The sequence below is a fragment of the Silurus meridionalis genome, chromosome 7 (genome assembly GCF_014805685.1).
Source record: "Silurus meridionalis isolate SWU-2019-XX chromosome 7, ASM1480568v1, whole genome shotgun sequence".
Lineage (NCBI taxonomy): Eukaryota > Metazoa > Chordata > Actinopteri > Siluriformes > Siluridae > Silurus > Silurus meridionalis.
In genome coordinates this window covers 5406757-5427522 of record NC_060890.1, presented here as the reverse complement: position 1 = coordinate 5427522, position 20766 = coordinate 5406757, and the positions used below count along the sequence as shown (strand labels likewise).

At 39.0% G+C, this 20766-nt stretch overlaps 1 protein-coding gene across 6 annotated transcripts in view; it reads right to left on the bottom strand.

Moving 5' to 3' along the window:
- LOC124389396 (protein shisa-6) overlaps positions 1 to 20766 on the bottom strand; it is a 61443-nt gene that overhangs the window by 14293 nt on the left and 26384 nt on the right. For 3 of the 6 annotated variants that reach the window (XM_046854826.1, XM_046854823.1, XM_046854824.1), the window contains one exon: positions 2321 to 2359. The exons of the other annotated variants lie outside the window; for them this stretch is intronic. In XM_046854826.1, coding sequence (XP_046710782.1) covers positions 2321 to 2359 — 39 coding nt within the window. The remainder of the gene's footprint in view (positions 1 to 2320; positions 2360 to 20766) is intronic. 6 annotated transcript variants of the gene reach the window in all.

Genomic DNA, 20766 nt, shown 5'->3' with positions numbered 1-20766 from the left:
ATGCCAACTATCTGAAATCAGGAAACGTTCCCTTCCTACACTGTGTCTGATTAAAGATGACTTTTTTTTTTCTCTTTCGCTGAACGTCTATGGTTCTGGTTTATTAATACCACGAATAACATGGTTGGTTGACCTTTAATAAAACATCAGTTTTAAAAAGTGGCTGTTTAAGATATTGAGGTTTGCTGGCATGGGCATCAATATGCAGTGAGAAAAAGAAACCACGCCTAAACGTCCTTATTCATTTTTCAATTTCATTTTATTCCACCAAAAAAAAAAATCCTGATTCATTTCATTATCAACAGTATTGTGTGATAACCAGGGCAGGGCCAAGTGAGGTGTGAGCTCCAGCCCCATTGGGCATGTTGACAGGGCACATGCAGTACTCCTGCCCTTCTCATGCTGCTCAGATGGTTGTAGGGAAAAAGAAACCGATGGGAGTTGGCATTTAGCGACTGACAAAGAGAATTAACATTTACTTGCAAAATGTTAAATGCCATAATGGTCCAGCATGTAGATTTTGAATAGTACTCGATTGTTTGGCCAGGAATCATCAGGAATCATCTGGAAATGTGGGCTCCTGAGTGGAAAAGAAGCATTCGACCTATTGTCAGGGGGTTAGAATTCAAATGACGATGATGACACAGCGATCCGTGTTTTCTAATCCAAGAGAGTAGAATTAGTTCTGGGGTGTGTGTGTGTGTGTGTGTGTGTGTGTGTGTGTGTTTGGGAGACATTACTCTTACTCTTGTCAATCAGTATAGACAAGCTCTAGGCTCAAGAAGACAGAAGAGGGCACAAAGGATGACCAAAGAAATACTGTGTAAATATACAGTGGAGTGCACCATATTTATTAGGTTCAAATCCAGTAACTGTCATAGCGGAACATTGATTTTGTGTTTCCTGAACCATTTCTGTATTGATTTGCATTGCAACAATGCCACAGGAAGTCAGGTGAGCAAAATCCACAGCAAATCTAGACATCCGTAAGCTTCTGTACATGAACGTACATAAGCAGAAGAGGGCAAATAACACTGTTTTTTTCTGAGTGTTAGAGTTGGAAATGTTTGCCGGCTTCATGAGTCTTGAAAGATAGCAGGTGTTATGCTGGTTGGGAGCTTTAGCATGATAGGGGTTAGCTGACTGGTCGGTGTAAAAATAAAAGGTAAACGAAATCAGATTTTGGTACAATTGTTTCACAGGAAATTGTTCAAAATTGTCTTAAAGTATCTCACTAGCAGTTTTGAAGTGCTAGCTAGTGGGTGGCAATTAGCAATGACTAAAAATTAGCCAAAAAACTAAGAATTCAGGCGTTCCTTCAGTACCATGAAGGTTTAGGTTGTTTATAAAGCGGGTAAAAATAGGAGTAGTAAGCCAGTGAAGCATTTACCAGCCATTTGCGGTTGTATTTACTAATACTCATGGTAAACCTGAGGCGAGAGGCAGGAGCTTTGGAAAAAGCTTGATCTGTAAATAATAGCCTGGTCTTTCTTGTGAAGTGCTTGGTCCCGCACTGACAAATTTACGCTGACAGCCATTTCAAGCGACTATATAACCCATCTCCAGAGGTCACTGCGAGCAACACTTCACTGCCTCATTTAGCATTATCGCAGACATGCAGTAATTCGAAGAACACTGACCCCATACTAACGCATGGATGGGCTTCTTGAGTGTACTATTGAGGCTCACTATAGAGGCTCATGGCATACTGTGTTGACTTGTTTTTCTTTTTTTTCATTTCAGCCTAAATGTGTAACACCAATAATAGCATTATAAAATAGGTTTCTGCAAAGAAAGAAAGACTTAATATGATTAAGAAATGTTCTTTTCTTGTTACAAATCATTGTAACACATACCAGGCTTCCTGTGGCTCCCCAAGTCGAAGTCTTCTCTCGGTGGCGTTGAGTTGTTAACAAGGATAAGCACAGATTTATCTGATGTCTTCTTTTATTAACAAGAAGTAACATCATCAATAAAACTGTCTTTATCCTTGCACAGGTGTTTGCACTTTCCTCCCCCCCTCGGTTCGGAGGTGGCCAAAGTTTGCGTAAGAGGCTCCAGGAGACAGAAAAGAGTCCAGAGGAACAGAGACACTACGGGGGAGTGAGTCAAGCAGAAGGGGAGTGCTGGGCATTTAATGAAAGAAAATAAAGAGAATGAAAACAGGACAAATCTAATCGAGCGTTGGCACAGATCTGCGAGGTGAAGGGGTGAAGAGTACATGGACGCACACAACCACCACAAACACAGACAGAGGCTAGCGTCAGGGGTCGGTAAAGAGGGGAAATACACACTCAACAGCACAGAATTGCCTTCCTACCATGGTGACTCTGAGAGCGCATCGGCCACTGCCTTTCTCCTAGAAAACACAACCAAGCAGAGCGAGGTGGTGAGTGGGTGACCATCCAGCATACTGAGCACAAACACACACTGTTCAGAGAACATTATATAACATCCGGTTTCCCAAAAGAGGGCACTCCATTTGTAACGTTTTTCGGAGTTGAAATTCACAGGTAAATAAATCGACGTCCGCGAACTGTGGCTTAATTTATTCAAAACAATCAAATATAACAAAATGCTTGCTAATTAGAGGTAATGAAGTCATGTCAATGAAATATACTCGGATAATAAATTAATGCTACTTTTAAAGGGTCCCATTAAAAAGCAATGCTAAACTGCATAGCCAAGACCTGGAATCTGAGCCTGCAGTTTATTAAACACAAATTGAGCAGTTCGGCATTTATTTTTTTTCAAACATTCCAGAACTAATTTCAGGTCTTGGCTCAAATTCGTCCAGGTTCTTGACTAAAAACTGATGTGGATTTCTGCTGGTGAAACCCATCCACCTTACAACATATTATGTAACACATTGCAAAACTTTTCTGCTTTGACATAGATGTAATAAGGAGTTATTTAAGTTACCTGTAGCAATTCCATCTACTCTGACCATTCTCCTCCTCCCACATTAGCTACAGTATTGCATTTTTCTTTTTTTTTTTAGCACTATTTTGTGTGATCTCTAAAAACCTTTGTGCATGAACATCTCTGAATATTAGCCGTTTCTGAAATTCCATCAACACTGCTTCACTATTCTGATCTGCATACAGTATGCATTGCATTACAACCACACGACTGACTGACCTCACAAATGCATGAATTTGCATGTGTTTAGAAGCGGCAGTGAGTGACGCCCGTTGCCTATCAATGGATCCTGTGCATCCTCCGGCTTGCAAAAAAATGGCATTAGAAAACAAACGGCAGGAAAGGAAGCTGTCGCGGATAGATTTGTAAATTGCTGGTTTGTAAGCATGTCTCAAAATGCTTCCTACCATTTATCTTGTGAAACATACAGTTGAAAATCTAAAAGTCTACTGTTTTGTACACATATTTCAGTGCTATAATTCGGAATATATGTCGATTCCCAAAAACCTATAAGTAAAAAAAATATATATAGTGCCTTGAATATCTGAGCAAGCTTCCATTAAAGTATTCCATTAAAGCAGTGCTTGACTATCCCAAATACTTCCAACACATCAAACACATTTACACACTTCTAATGGAAGTCTCATTGCAGTAGCTGGAGCATCCAATAAACATTTATGTAAAATACATTTTTGTACTGCACTTTCATGAATGTTTCGATCAAAGCTAGTCTAATGTAGACTCGAAATCTGACAAATTTGTTCTTGCAGGGAAGAATGTATGATTATACATTACAAACCCAGATAAAAATGGCTTTGGCAAGCTTGCTCATCAGTACCATGAAACTTTCGATGAAACATAATGTATTGTGCCGGTCTTGGATAAAACGATGTAAGAGCAGTTTCGGTAGGCATTTTTCTTCCTATTCTTAAATTTATATTACTGTAAGAATAAAATGACAAAAGCAGGTTTTCAGTTCCTTTCTTGGTAAAAAAAAAAAAAAAGGTAGATTATCCAAAATGACTGTGGAAATTGCCTTTGCAGTAGAGATACAGCAGAGAGATTTATTTGACAGAATGCCGGGAAAAGTGCCTTCAATAAAAGCTTCAATTATTCAGGTTTTACTACCATTTCGATTTCTGCATTTATTTTTGGTACATTTTACTTAGTGAGATATAATAACATCATATACTAGGCTCCAAAAGTATTGGAACCACAAAGCCAGTTCTATAGTTTTTTTCTTTTACACTTAAAGCTTGTCAATACCTTTCCATCAAGATGTGTTAAACAGCAAAGGGGACGGCACCTTTGGTTACTTACAATAACTACAGCAAGCTGATGACCCTCCACACTGCTGCATTGGTCTATCGCCTCTTTTAATTCATTCTTGTTTTTTGTGGATTTCACCTTTCAGTCTACTCTTCTGAAGGAACAAATGTTCAACTGGGTCTGGCATTTGACCTGGCCAGTCTAGAACTTTCCACTACTTTACCCAGAATAACACAGAATGTTACTGTTGACTTTCAAATTCATTTTGCTGCAACTATTATGAGTTCCATCATCAATAAAGATTAGTGAGGCTCTTCTAGAAATAGGTATGCAATAACACAAGCCCAAGCCATGACACTACCTCCACCATGCTTTACCGATGAGGTTGTATGTTCATCTTACTTCGGAAGATCCTGATTTAGCTTTTTTTTATCTTATCTTGGTTTATCTTTTGGCATTCAAACCTGACATCCTAATTCTTACTGCTGATTAGTGCTTTGCATTTTGGGGTATGGAACAATCCTTAAACTGTAGATTGTGATACCTTCACCCCTGGAGGTTGTTGATGAAACTGATTTTTTAATGTTTTTTCTTTACAGCACTTACAACGTTTCCATTATCATCTGCTCTTGTCTTTGTTGTTCAGTGTCCACTTGTTTAGAACACCAGTGGTTTCTCCTCTTTTTTAAGACATTCCAAATGATTGTGTTAGCTATGCCCAGTGTTTGTACACTGAGTGTGGTTAATTTATCCTCTGTTGTTGACTTCAAAATGGTTCGGTTTCTTTTATACACAGCTAACACAGTTCCCTTTCAGGAACTCGAGCTGCGTTGAAACGCTTTGGGAACGTGCCCGAGTGTTCACGCTCTGAAATAATGTGTGTAATCAGTCAAAAATTCGAGCCTCTAGCCGAGGCAACTTCTGTTTTTTCAAGGGGGTAGGGGACCTGCAGGCCCTTTCTGTGGCCCCCTCCTTCCTGGAGTTTACCCCAGGGTATGGCCAGTGCCTTTCTGTACCCATCTGTACATCCCCAAGGTGCCCTCGGTCATCTCACGACCCGTAAGATTACAGGCATTCTATTCTCCTCAGTTCCAGGCCCCAGACTAGGAGAAACTGAACCAGCTCTGTCCGATGCACGCACTGGACACCTACTTCCACAGGATGGATCCTTGGAGAAGGACCGATCAGCTGCTCATCTGCTACGGCCCAAGAGAGGCCTCCCTGCTAATAAGCAGACTCTGAGCAGGTGAATTGTTAATGCTATCACTATATCTTATAAGTCCTCTGGTCTTCCCGCTCAATTCGGGGTCCGAGCTTACTCTACCCGGAGTGTGGCCGCTTTAAAATCTTGGTCCCCTGGAGTTCCCCTCCAATACATATGTAACGGTGCAGGTTGGTCCACCCCGCTGACCTTTGTGCGGTTTTATCAGTGCCACTCCTGGCCCCTCAGCCCTTCTCTAGCAGTGTTGACAGACACACACTAAGCATGGACTGGTCAGTCTGGCGTGATTGGACACTTGTTCCCAAAGCGTTTCGACACAGCTGAAGTTCCTAAAAGGGAACGTCTCTAGGTTACATATGTAACCCTAGTTTCCTGAAGGAACGAGATGCTGCGTATCTATGCCACACCTCCAGTGTCCCTACAGTGCTACCTTCTCCCTTACAGAAGCTCCTGGTCATGACGTCACCTCACCGGTGATGGCCAGCGTCCAATTTTTGACTAATTACACACATTATTTTAGAGCGTGAACACTCGGGCGGGTTCCCAAAGCGTTTCGACGCAGCATCTCGTTCTCTCAGGGAGCTAGGGTTACATACGTAACCTAGAGATGTTCTCTGGTCTTTATGTTGGTTTGTCTTTTTGAATAACAAAGGCAGTTTTCACAAATAAGACTCAGAGCTCATATTGAGGGTAGAAATCAATCAATCTAACGAAGCAAACCAAGGCAGCAAAAACCACAGGTCTGTCTTCTGTTCCAATATTTTTGTCAACAAAACCAGCCATGTTCTAAGCCACAGGTGGCTCAACTTAAGACCCATGGGCCGAATCCATTCCGCCTCACCATTTTTCTGTGGCCCACAAGACCTGGAATAAGCTCTATGCAATTTAAAGCACACATTGCTATTAAACTCACACTATGCACTTCGATTTCGTGACTTGCGAAGTGACATCCCACCGCTAGAGAGCAGTGTTTCTACTTCACAGCCGTTTTTTTTTCAACGAGCGGACATTAGAAATATCAACAATCAATCCCAAAATGTCCAAAAAGAAAAAAGTTGACGCTAAAAAAAGACATTGTGAATGGTGAAGGAGTAAAATATATGTTGGCAATTCGACACCAAAGATAGAGCCTTGTCTAAGAATTATGAAGCAGACTGCAATCACAGCAGGAAATGTTTACTAAAGCTACCGTCAAAAATGTAAAATCTTAATAAACAATTTGGTCCACAACTAGATTTTTGCCCTTGTGTGCCCCTGTTTTAAGATAACACATCTAGATGCAAATATTTGTGAATTAAAGCTATTGTTTATTTTTGAAATCCAAAATTTTTAAGTCTTCAGTGTAGAGAAAAAAAAATAAAGAATTAGTCTTACAGTTCCAATCCTTTCGGAAAGTCCTGTTTATCAGGATATAATTTAATATTCACAGACGATCATTTGTCAGTCAGCACATATAACAACCTGTAGTGTCGGTAAAAATGTCGTCGTGCTGCCAAATGATTAATGGGATTCCATTAATCTCTTCCCCCAACGGATTTTATTGTCTTCTTAAATAATGGGCAAATGTGGGCGTAGGGTGACGACGAGATAATCTCTGACTACACTTTTCACCACGAGACTCTTCAAACACGAAAACGAGTTCACAAGTAGCAACCTGAACTTGCCCACATCTGATTTCAGCAAGAAGCCCTAATTAACCCTCAGGCATGCCTATTTTTCACATATCACTTTATTATAGTAGTTCTGATTTGATATGAGGAGTAGGAGGCTGTTGAGTGGGAAAGTGCCAAATGACTACAGCTCTCCAAAGATTGTTCTTGGTCTTCAAATGTCAGTCGATGCCTGGCTGAAATCTGTACTCTCTACTAATTAAAGTGCAAGACAGTTTAAAGAGAGAGAGAAAGAGCAGGAATGTTCTTCATCGAGTCGTGAACGACATCAGCAGAGAAGATGAAAGGTTGTGGAGATGCAACACTAACGTGATATTACTCCCAGCTAGTCGAAGCCCATCACTTTGATCCCTTACTATTAATTAAACATCCGCACGCGTAGCCATCACCGACTCAGAACTGGGGCATCGATTTCTACACAGCATCCGGCTAATCAGCGAGTCACAATGGCGCCCCGATACCACAGCCTAGATGAATGACAGCTCGAGCATTACACCCGGTTAAAAGTCAGTCGAGCTTCTGCGCTACCGCTCAATCATGTCAGCTGATGTCAACCCTAAATCAGACTTTTCTCTTCATCAAAAATGGTTGCTCGTAGCAGGGGATGCAGGCTAGATGGTTCTCTGGCTGATTTGGGTTCCATGACAGGTCACAGGTCTCCAGGCATCCCCGGGGAGCACACTAGCCCTGATCTCAATCAATCCAAGCTAAGATTTTCATTTAGATTGCAGACCGGAGTGAATAGTCTTATACGGGCTCGGCTTCTGTGCCGTTCATTCAAGCAGCTCATGCTGAGTTGGTGCATTTTTCATGAAATCACTAAGAAGGAGTTTGCTCAGAAAGGTATTATTGCGAGGGATAAGCTGTAAGACTAATGCAAAGAAATGGATGGTGAGAAAAACATTAGACTTACATCAGGAATCTATTAAAGCAGCTGTATCTAGTTCAGGCCTAAAGTTATAAGCATTTAAAGTTCTGAATGAACTCGTCTTCTTAACGGCATGTCCTTCATGAAACAATTCGAACTGTCAGAGTAGTCAGCATACAAATCGCATGGCTTTCCAAGAACACCACATCATTCAATTTGGATCACCATTCTGAGATTCAGCACCTTGAAAACATTCGAAATATGTAATTTTTTTGCAGTCTTTAAGGGTGAAATGATATTCTTTGACACAATGCAATATACATTTCTGATAAAGCAAAAAAAGAAAAACTGGAATATGTACATGACGTTTCCATTTCAATGGATTTAAATGGTGAAAAACTTAGAAACGTTAGAATGTGACAAAAATACAATGTACAGGATTAAATATTCGCTTCCTGGGTTGCCAGTAGTGTCTTTTTTGTGACTCAGAAGAACGAGTAGTCTCAAAGTGTGATCCTCCCATTTTGTACTGGGCGTACATGAGCAAAGCATCGCAAATCTCCATATGTTATGTACAGGAAACAGAATTTAGTAGTTAATGACTCCTCTGGTCCGAGTCATTCGTTCTTTCGTCACATGACTCCTATAGATGCTACACAATGCAATAGATCTTTTTTTGGTCCGAATTTTGTCATTATTGTTGCAAGACACTACACAATGCAATAGTTCAGGTTCTTGACATTTATTATTCTCAATCTGTTAATTATATTTTGTCCTTAGCTGCATTGTCATATTTTAATTATTAGAACTATAGTCAAAGTTGGTTTATGTAGATGTGTTGGGGATCTGACTATTAAAAATTTAACATTTTATATTATTTCTGGTTAAAGTAACGAAATGGAGTAAAAAAAAAAAAAAATTTGTTAATTTTGAGGAACGAGAATCAAGTCAGAACCAAGTCAGTAAAATGTTCCTATATTCACATTACTAGTTGCCAGGTCTTGGCAAAGTTTCCACTACAACAGTCCAACCACCATAACGATCTTATTGTCTTAAAGATAACACTTAGCCACTTTATAACACTTGGAAGTGTGCCACAGATTACCATTGATTAAATTTTGATGTTTACTACACCCCAAGGATATTTCTTTTACAACAAATAACCAGTGTGTCCGACGCAATGTTTGATATGCTAACTGATCAACTTGAGAGACAAAATGACATGAAAAAATACACTGTATTGTTCCACCCCTAGTACAATGCTCCTTATTATCCAAGGTCAGGTTGAGAAGCTGTTCCGTATCCATGTGCTATCCTAATTTGATTGTGTTCTGCATGTATTTCCCAGAAATGTATTTTCCCTGAGTGAGACTGAAGTTCAATAGCAACTCTAATCTTAAATCTGAGGCATCTCTATTTATGCTACAAAGCCTATTTGCATTTCTCTGATAGTTGCTTAGCATTCGGAGTCTAGAAAAATGCTGCCTTCTGTCTCAAAAAAGGTCTGTCTCGTGTTTTTTATCTTCTTCTGAGCTTTCTTTGTCTCAGCCATTACAGTTTTAAGCATCTAAAAATCAACATTTGCTGAGATAAGCACATGGGTGCAGTAATAACTCACATTAATTAAACATCCTGAGCACCGGCAGGATCGATGGGGGCCCTATTGTTCTGAAGCACTGAGACTCTCTGTCATTAGCATATTAACAAATCAAATCAAGTAGCAATGCCAGACTGAGGCAAATCGTATCTGTAAAGCGAAAGCGAGCGAGACAACTGAAGTACGTACGACTGGCGTGACGTCCCACCGAGAGCGTTCGGCTGCTAAGTGCCTGCTCCATCATCATGTCAGCATAATGAGAAACATGTGAGACAGGGGAGGCTGCGTATATTGTCGCCCTTTCAGAGTTACTCAGGTAACTCGGTTATATGCAGTAAAGTGAGAGGTGTGTGTGAACAACAGCTCGTTCTCGAGTGCCAAGGAAGCCAAAGCTCTGATAGACTCTGGAAACTGAAATGCATCAGTGACTCACTGTGATTAGACAGAAGCTCAGCTTGAGGCCTCTTCAATCTGTTTACTTGCTCTTACACTTAAGCAACTTAACTGTACGTGTGTGTTTGTTTCATAATTCATTTCGGATCCATTAGACAGATCTACCTCGTTGATATATAAATATATCACTTTAGTGATAAATATGCAAATGCCAAAAACAGCAGCGGTGTTGGCACTTTAAACATGTAGGTTTAATCATTTAATAGCAGGCACCATGAGTTTGCTTGCATTTGAAATGTAAATTGTCGGGGGTTATTTTTTGAGTTCAATTAACTTCAAACTTCACAAGTGCTACTCTGCTGGTCTAAACTCCATCAGAATCACTGACTTATGCTTTAAGATATTTTTGTCCATGAATATGCATTAATTGTCTATTCTCTTCATTTCATAGTGGGTGCAAGTGCATCCGAGTGTAACTTTAGGTTGCAGTTTCTATCCAAGCAGATTTTAGCCGTCACGTCAAGTGTCGCAGGGTCACAGGGAAGGGTGAGGCCTTCAGAGAAGTCCTACCTGCGTCTTACAATCCATGTTGCTTAAACCTGTCCTTAACCAATCTGATTGTGATATGCTGATTTCGAGGCCCTCTGGAAGGCATCTAATCACCTCAGCATTTTCACATCCTTTGACTGGATGGTCAGTGAGCGGACTGGTTACAGCTCACAAACCGCATCTCTAGCAAGCTGCACAAGCTCACATATATCTGTGTGGATTTAATAGCTGTTTTTATTTTCATTTTACAATAGCTGACAGAGGAGAAGATATTGATTTGGTCACAGATACACTTACAAGGACATCTGCAACACAGACTTTTCAAGAAAAGCTGGACATTGTGAGGAATTGCGTTGTTTTTCCCTCTAGTATTTGCACTAAAACACACAATTTGCCTTCATTTGGAATCCCCAGGAAAACCGTAATGCATGAAACAAATGCGCAAATATGCACAGAAAAAAACGGGCCATTTAATAAGGTGAATATCGATGATTGTGCTAGAGATGCATGAGGGGCGGTGGAGACTTGTTGGAATGTGTTCATTGGGATTCTTGCTTTAGTAATGCCATTCATTCTCGCTGTATTAGATAAATTTCAGTGATGCTGCGCTCTGTTATACCGTGACCTCTATATTAATGATGTTTTTTATAAACCTGGCATCATAACCTTTCTTTCCTCATATTTTCCAAATAGCAGAGAAAACGCATCCCAAAGCATTTTTATTCAGATAATTTGTAGTCAGTTGGATAATGACATGATTGAAGATTTCAAAATTTTTGCTTTTTATTGGGATTTTTTTGGTCATTCAATTCACACCACGTTTAACAATAGAAAAAGCAGATTCACAAACACATTAATAATTTACATTATTAATGAATATTTAATTCCTATAGGTTTATTCCTTTTCCTGAGCCAGGCACAGGTAATGGTGGTGAAGATAAAACTCTCTTAGACAGTACAAGGAAGAAACCTTGAGAGGAACCTGAGTTCAGAGGGAACCCATCCTCATCTGGGTGACACCAAAGTAGGGCAATTATACAGTACATGATAATCATCTATAACTGTGTAGTATATGGCCAAAAGGCACAAAGTCTATTTTGTAGAAGTTCACTGATGAAGACTTGAATGCAAAAATGAATGTTCCTAAATCATTGTTGACACTTTGTTCATAATGCAATTTCCATGAACTTTTTCCTCCTCCATTTTTCTCAAGAGGTACTATTCGATTTTCATCATGCCCGAACAAAAATACATTCTTGGAGAGGTTTTCCATGTGATCCACAATGCCCGTGATGTCTTTTCTGATCAAGGAAGAATCACACAGCACACAGAATGGTGCATACGTTCTTCAGATTAATGCAGATAACAGACAAGTATATACACAGATTTCAAAAAAACTGGGCTAAAGCCTTTTTTGACTGAATAAGAAGAACCAGAGATGTGTGAGCCAAGACAAAGACATTCCATTAGCTTACAGCATCTTAAAGATTCAATAGAGTCTGAACAGACAACATAGGAATGTCTGTTTAGAGAACTAGTGTGAGGCCCATCTTAATACTAACAGGTACATTTACACACACTTGTTTATAAAAACCTCAAGCCAGACTAGGACTTGGACTCCAAATATCTTAATACTCTATATGTAGAGTACGTTCAATAAGCATGATTGTCACAGAAATCTGTGTGTAGATCTGAATGAAGATCCCTAATGAAGGAAGAAAAAGCGTAAGATATCATAAGAAAGGAGCCTTGAGTGGAACCAGACAAGCAACCCTTATCTGGCTGTCACCTGAAAGTGGATTCTAAACCATTTCTACTGCATGACTGTTCATAGTAAGTCCAATGGTATTAACATTTTCGTCAAATGCCACCAAATGATAGTATGAAGATCCAAAGGCTAGGTGTGATCCCGCAATACAACTGGAAAATCATTCTCAATTGAAACGCTCATGGATTTAAAATTTACCATATTTAGTTATCTTTTGCCTTTTGTATTAAAATTTTGTATAATAAAAGCAATTCACATTTACTTTGCACAGGTTATTAATCATTCTAATTTGAGTAAAGGGGGGGGGGATCTTCGAGATTATCGTCAAGGGTAAAGGGGCTGTTTCCTTGTCACATGTACATTACAGTACAGTAAAATGGTTTATTTGCGAAGTTAGAAAGCTGGGGTCAGGGCACAGGGTCAGCCATGATAGCACAGAGGACAATGACTGAGTTATTTCATAGACAGGTTTTGGGTAAAGCCCAGAGCATTCTGTCAAATGATTTTAAGAAACACAATTATTTAGTCAAGCATTTTGTCAGTAGGTCTTCCTAAGGTCTTAGATCTTTCCTTCAGATGAGGATGGGTTCCCTTTTGAGTCTGGTTCCTCTCCTCATACCATCTCAGGGAGTTTTTCCTTGCCACAGTCGCCGTTGGCTCGCTCATTAGGGATAAACAATAAGAAACTAACTTATACAGGCAATATTCTTTTAGAACTTTTAGAACTGTGCACAAAGCCAGCTCCATGAACATAAGCTTTGTATGGGTTGAAGTGAAAGATCTCCTGCTATTGAGTTGTGATCTCACAACGTGGCCGATGAATACAAATGTCCACAAGCACACTGCATAATCGAGTGGAACATCTTCCCAGAAGAGTGGAGGGAATTATGAGAGCAAATTGCGACTAAATGTGGAATGCGATGCTCAAAAAGCACATAACATACTTACGATCAGGTGTCTGTAAACATTTGGCAATATAGTGTATGTGACAGGCTGCAACCGAATTGCCTAATAAACAAAATATAAATAAACAGATGAACTAAAGGTTAAGGATCTAAGAGTTGCACTTTGGTAATTGAATTCACAACCATTTAAACTGGAACCGAGAGCCTTTACCACTAAGTTTCCACTTCCCCTAAAGTGTGGGAAAGGGCATACCATGGCTCGGCTTCGAACCGGTGCTGTTGTCGCCACAACACAGAGAACCAACCACTATATGATAACGCCATAAGAGGCCTCTGCTGTCAGGCCGCGTGGTGAACATCAACTTTTTGAAGCAAAACTTTCCCCATCTGTTTGTAGACAGACTCAAAAAGCCAAGAGAGCAAAAACGCTAAAGCACAAGGTGTGATAGAGAAGTGAGGGTTGCAAAAAAAAAAGAAACCGAGATTCCTAATGTGAGATGGCAGATTTTATTTCCAAGCCATGCACAGGGCTCGGGGATCAAAGTGGAGAAGTCATTTTAATTCAAAAACTCATACCTCATTGGCGGCCGACAAGCTCATTACTGAGAGCTGCTAAAGTTAGGTGGCAGGAGAAAACGATGGAGGCCTATGATAAAAGACAATCTTACACGTGCTTGTGGAATCATTGATTTGTGCCATTGTTCCAGTCGTCTCCCGGCTCCACAGGCTACGAGGAAGATTTATGGTCCCTAAGCCTTTATGATTAACTCTCGTACAGAAAAAAAGGTGAGCATAAAATGTGAAAAGGCTGACAAGATCATCATAAAGCATTATAAACTGTAGCACTTAAAGCTCAGTGTTGGTATCATTAGAATTTTTTGTTCCACTTTTTGTCACACCATAAGACAAAAAAAAGTAAAAAGAGACGTCCGTTATATAACACTGTTTCCGCTCAGTAGTCAAATTTCACGGGTGCATATTTCCAGTGCCTGGTTTTACCCTTTAATTAGATCCAGAAGGAAATGCAGGTCTTGGAAATGTTCTTCAGCGTTATAACGGTAAAGAGACACAGGATAGCCTCATTAAGCAGAGGCTCGGGTTAACATGGCTTCTCTATGCTCCTACACAAAAACATCTGGTGCATATGACACAATAAAGATAAGCACAATAAGAAGGCATGTTCAGCGAGAAGGTACAGTTTTACTATTAAATAGGGTGTTTCGACCGAAGAAAGTTGGTGTGGGGGGTGAGTGGGGGTGTAATCAAATGCAGCAATCAGATCTTGACATCCTTATTGATAGGTGCAATTTTTCAATTTCCCGCTGGTCTTTTTTAACCATAGTGCTGGTTTAAAATGTATTTTTGCTTCATGCACCGTTGCTCTGTTGCAACCAGCCTCCTGTAACCTGCAAAACTTTTCTTACTGCATAATAGCAGAATGAACGTTTGCCCTATTTGCTATAACTTTTTTTTTTTGACAGACGCTTACTTCTCTGTTACTGCATTAAGTCTCAATAGAAAACTGGAAATGAGTGTAAATAAAAATAAAATTTATTGAAAGAAAGAAAGCGTACACACATAGCACCCAGACATGTTTTATCCTCTCTGTGTGGAATGTTTGACTAGGGACGGTTCGCTAATGAATTCAAATGACATAAAATAAAAACCGGAGAAAGCGCACAAAAAAAGTCAAAATAATCATTTAGATAATGACAGCGAAAGAAAAGCGAAAAGCGCCGTGCCAATGGAATAATTTGGCTATGGATAAATTAAAAACTGCATGAGCCTCATGAATGGAATTACTGCTTCATCAAACAAGCAAATGAATCAAATCCCCAGTCGAACAGCGGCCCATTAGGGGAACGTGTGCAAGTAAGCAAGCATGTGAAAAAAACATGCTAGCATACGAGTGCTCATGTGAAAGTCATCACTTGGGCTTGTTTGATTGTGCCACAGAGATGGAAGCCACATCTATCATTAGCATGCGAGCTTGCATTATGGCTAGTGCATCTGTCAATTGGTGTGCAAGTATGCTACTAAACAAGCATGTACTCTAAGTATGCTGGTATGCGAGATGGTCAGTACGTGTGTGCTATTATGTAAAAAAGAATTATGCAATAAATGGCAACTCAGTGATTAACAGACTTCTAACTGGAAGGTTGAGAGTTCAAATCGCAGTGCTCCCAAGCTGCAACTACTGGGCTCTTAAGCAAGGCCCTTAACCCTAAACTGCTCAGTTGTATTAATAAAATAATTGGCTGGATAATGGTGTCTGCCAAATGCTGTAAATGTAAATGTATAATGTCATAGTATGTAAGTGCATAGGGACTCTGGTATACAAATTAGTTAGTAGACAAACAGGATAGTATGCAGGTGCATATTTAGGCTAGAATCCAAGTGCACAAGTATGCTAGCATGCAAGAAGGGATGGAAGCAAGAATGAGATTAGGATATATCTATTAGGATATATGTAAATTAGTATATACACTGATCAGTCATAACAGTATGACATGACAGGTAACGTGAATAACACTGATTATCTTTTCATCATGGCACCTGTTAGTGGGTGGGATTTATTAGTGAACAATCTGTCCACAAAGTGAATGTGTTATAAGTAGGAAAAATAAGCAAGTTTAGGAATTTGAGTGAGGCTCACTGATGCACATGGGGAGTGAAGGCTGGCCTGTGTTTTACGATCCAACAGACAAGCTACAGTAGTTAAAACTTTGGAAGAAGTTAATGCTGTAATGTTTAACGAATAAGGACTGTTTTGAAATCAAAAGGGGGACCAAAAAAATATTAGGCAGTTGGTCATAATGTTATGCCTGATCGGTGGCCATAAAGTAATGATTTTGTCGGTGTATGTGCATGAGTACTTTAGTATGCAAGTGCATACAGTGCATCTGGAAAGTATCCACATTTTGTTATTCCAAAATGGATTAAATTCACTATTTGCCTCAAACTTCTATAAACAATGTCCCATAGTGGCAATATTAAAGAAGTTTGTTTGAAATCTTTTTTGAAGTATTTACAGTCTTTGCTCAATACTTTGTTTAAGCACCTTTGGCCCCAATTACAGTCTAAAGATTTTTTGATTTTTTTTTGGCAGCTTCCACCATTCTCTTTTGCAGAACCTCTCAAGCGCCATCGGATAGGATGGGGAGCGTCGGTGCACAGCCATTTTCAGATCTTTGCAGAGATGTTCAATCGGGTTCAAGTCTGGTCTCTGGCTGGGCCACTCAAGGACATTCACAGATTTGTCCCGTAGCCACTCCTTTGTTATCTTGGCTGTGTGCTTAGTGTCATTTTCCTGTTGGAAGATGAAGTCACCCCAATCTGAGGTCCAGAGCGCTGTGGAGCATGTTTTCATCGAGGATGTCTCTGTACATTGCTGCGTTCATCTTTCCCTCGATCCTGACTAGTCTCCTAATTCCTGTCGCTGAAAAACGTCCCCACAGCACGATGCTGCCACCACCATGCTTCACTGTAGGGATGGTATCGGCCAGGTGATTAGCGGTGCCTGGTTTCCTCCAGACATGATGCTTCCCTTCAGGTTAAAAAGTTCATTTTGAAAGTCCTTTAGGTGCCTTTTACTGAGGAGTGGCTTTCATCTGGCAACTCTACCATATAGGCCTGATTGATGGAATGCTGCAGGGATGGCTCTTCTGGAAGGTTCTCCACTCTTCACAAAGAAATGCTGGGGCTCTTTCAGGGTGACCATTGTGTTCTTGATCAACTCTTTCCCAATCGCTCAGTTTGACCGGCGGCACGCTCTAAGAAGAGTCCTGGTGGTTCAAAAATTCTTCCAATCACGAATGATGGAGCCTACTGTGCTCATTGGGATGTTCAATGCTGCAGAATATTTTCTCCACCCTTTCCCAGATCTGTGCCTCGAAACAATCCTGTCTCACGGACAATTCCTTGGACATCATGGTTTTGTTTGTGCTCTGACATGCACTGTTAACTGTGAGACCTTATATAGACAGGCGTGTGCCTTTCCAAATCATGTCCAATCAACTGAATTTACCACAGGTGGACTCCAATCAAGTTGTAGAAACATCTCAGGATAATCAGTGGAAACAGGATGCACTTGAGCTCAATTTTGAGTGTCATGGCAAAGGCTGTGGATACTTATGTACATACACATTTTTCTTTCTCGTTTTGCTTTTGTAATCAATTTGCAAAGATTTCAAACAACTTTAACTTCGTTCATGTTGTCATTATGCGGTATTTTTAGTAGAATTTTGAGGAAAATAATAAATTTATTCCATTTTGAAATATAAGGCTGCATCATAACATAATGTGGGAAAAGTGAAGCGCTGTACAATACAATATAAGGTAAGTATGTATGTGTATAAGCAGGTTAGTGTATACTGTAAGTAAGATGGGATATGCAAGTGCATAAGAGTTCTAATATGTAGTTGTCAAGTAGGATAGTTTTGAAGTCCATAATCAGAACTGAATGCAATTATCGTGGGTTCAAGAAAATTTCTGTCAAATCCTGTTGCAAACATTTTAATATTCAAGAGGATTCAATGATTGAAATTACGATAGAATACAAGTTGCATGCAAGTAGGTCAGTGTGTGTAGGTAAGCATTCGATAAGCAAATATATACAAATGCATAAAGACTATAAGGTAGTGTGTATATATATATATATATATATATATATATATATATATATATATATATATATATATATATATATATATATATATATATATATATAAACAACAACTATGCAATAGGCTAGTATGCAAGTATTAGTAGATTAGCATGTGAGCAGGTTAGTATGTGATTTGAAGGTATTCTCATATGAAATTTAATTAGTTAACTAGACAAGCATGCAAGTATGCAAGTGCATATATATGTGCATAGGTTGGTTAGTACTGTATTTGCAAGTGCACAGGTATGCTTGTACACAAGTTGACTAGTTAACAATATTCAGGTACGTATACGTGCACACTAGTTGGTTAGTGTGTTAGTATGCTGGTAGGCTTGAAAGGAAGTCAGTTAGTCAATTAGACAGATAGTCAGTTAGTATACATGTATGTAAGTAAGTGAAGTGGGCTAGGATATGCGAATGCCTTAGTATAGTGAAAGCTAGTGTGTGACTGGGCTAGTAGGTTAGTATGCAAATGTGTAAGTAGGTTAGTCTCCAACTGCAAATTAGGGGTAAAAGGCTGTCAAAATAAATGCATTAATAAAGTGTTAACACAAATTCTACTGTAACGGCACTGATTTTATTAACGCACGATTAATGCAGCGTGCATTTTTGTTTGACAATTTGTATAAAAAAATAAAAATAAATAAATATAAAGGCAAAATTAAAGCCTTCAATGAAAGACAAATTTATTTATAATGTCCTTTCTTTACTCAGATATAAAGTATAAAAATAACCAAGCCTCAAATTAAGCACCAAAATCCGCCATGATGCACACATCCGGCAATTAAAACCATCCGGGTGGAAACATAGCAAATGTTCCATTTAGTGTCTTGATGATTGACTTAATTTAAAACACCATAATTACTTTAATACATTTACAAGTATATATTTTTTTCATGCTCTACATTGAGTTTGGTTTCACTAAGTTAGTGAACGTGTAACAACTATTAATATGATTATCGCTAGAAGAGTGCAAAATTATAGACTGAAATTGTCTACTTAAACACTTATGTACATGTGATATACATTTTTTTACAAACATTTCTAGATTTCTGTTGTCACTTTGTCATTATGGGGAACTGAGTGTAGATAATAAAAAAATATATATATATTAATAATAAAAACGACTGTAGCATCAGGCTGCAAAACGTTCACGAACTATTCGTTCATTTTAAACGAGTCTTCAAAGTGACTCGAAAGAACGAGTAGTCTCAAAGAGTGATTCATTCATTTTCTCCTGGACGCGCATAAGCAAAGCTTCGCAAAATCTGCAGAGGTTATGTACAGAAAAGAAGATTTGAGTAGTTTATCTCTCGACTCTTCTAGTGTGAGTCGTTTGTTTTTTGTCACGAGACTCCTCCCATATATATACGCTATGCAGTTATATATGCATATATAATTTATTGGAACTATAGTCAAAGGTTTGCGTATTTGATTTCTGATCAAAGAAACGAAATAAACAAAATGACAAAAAAAAAGATTTGTTCATTTTGATGAAAGTGATTCAAAGAACCAAGTCACTAAAATGATTCCATCGTCCCATAACTAGTGGACACTGGAGTGTGCTGTCTATTTATCAAGCCTTAACCTAAGCCTCATTACGATGCAAGTAAAGTCTTAGTCAAAACCAGCTTAATCACTGTAGGCTTCTTTTCAAGGAGAAAGATTGGATTTACTGTTACAATAATAGCCGGACTGCTGTTCATTTAATCATGCGCATGAGTCACTATTATCAAATAGCATGCAGGGAAACTTTTAATGTAATTTGAGATAACCGAAGGAATCTCGTCATCCATGCGGTTTTAAGACCCGCTATTGATTCATCTTTTGATTGCAATATGACGCTATTATCTTTTCTTTCCTGGTAATAGAGAGGAAGCGTGCTGATCAATAACTGCATTGCAAACATACACGAGAGCACCGAGGCGACCAACAGCAGACAAATGACTGACCACAATTACAACTAGGTCAGTGCTGGCATCACAAATGGCCAATTAATGTTGTTGGATGGATGGATTCGAATCGGCCTTTTTTTTTTATCTCCGCTAACAACGCCTCAGCATTCTTAGTTAAAAGGACGGCTCGGTATTCCAGGTGTACAAAGAAGCAAAAGAATAACATTAAAGCATGATCTTGAAATAGCAGCGGTTTCATCTGTTAGCTACTCTGCTACCCGCTAATCATCTTAACCCACTCGTGCTTAATGTTACTTCTAGTACACACTACCTACACAAAAGCACTCACATCAGTCAGAAGACTTTGCAATTCTCTGTGAGCCAAAACAAATATCTACATTTTTTTTAAGTTCAATAAACAATAGAAAATTTATTTTAAAACCATAAAGCAGAAATAAAGAAGAAAGAAGCACTAGAAATGCGAAAGGTTTAGCAAGCTAATCCTACTAATGTCTCAAAGATAGCTCATTGCCACTGAAGGCTACTAGCGAAGGCTAGTGCTAGTAAAAAAGAATTGACAATGAATCCCAGTGGATTGACTTTGGAATCTTTGTTTATTTTATGGAGCCGAGGTTTTCGGTTTTCTGGTCCACTCCGATACACAGGTCATACTGCAGTAGCTAATGCTAACATAATTAGGATTTGCTATATCTATTTGCTACAAAAGCCTGTGTCTCATCCCAATTTGGTCATTAGCAATATTTGAATAGTATTGCAGCTGTTAATATTATAAATCATTATTAACCTACTGTTTATAATTTCTGTCAAATTCTTCAGTTGCCAGTTTTGAAAATCCTCCATGGCACTGTCATGGCAGTTACTAAGTAAACATGAATAAAATATATATATATTTTTTGGATAGTGTTATAAATCTTAATATGCACCAAGGGTCTATTTTCCATTCAGCACAAGCTTTTATCACAACATTACCATTATTAATTAAAGCTATAGGTATTAACATTTGCTATCACGATAACAGGTG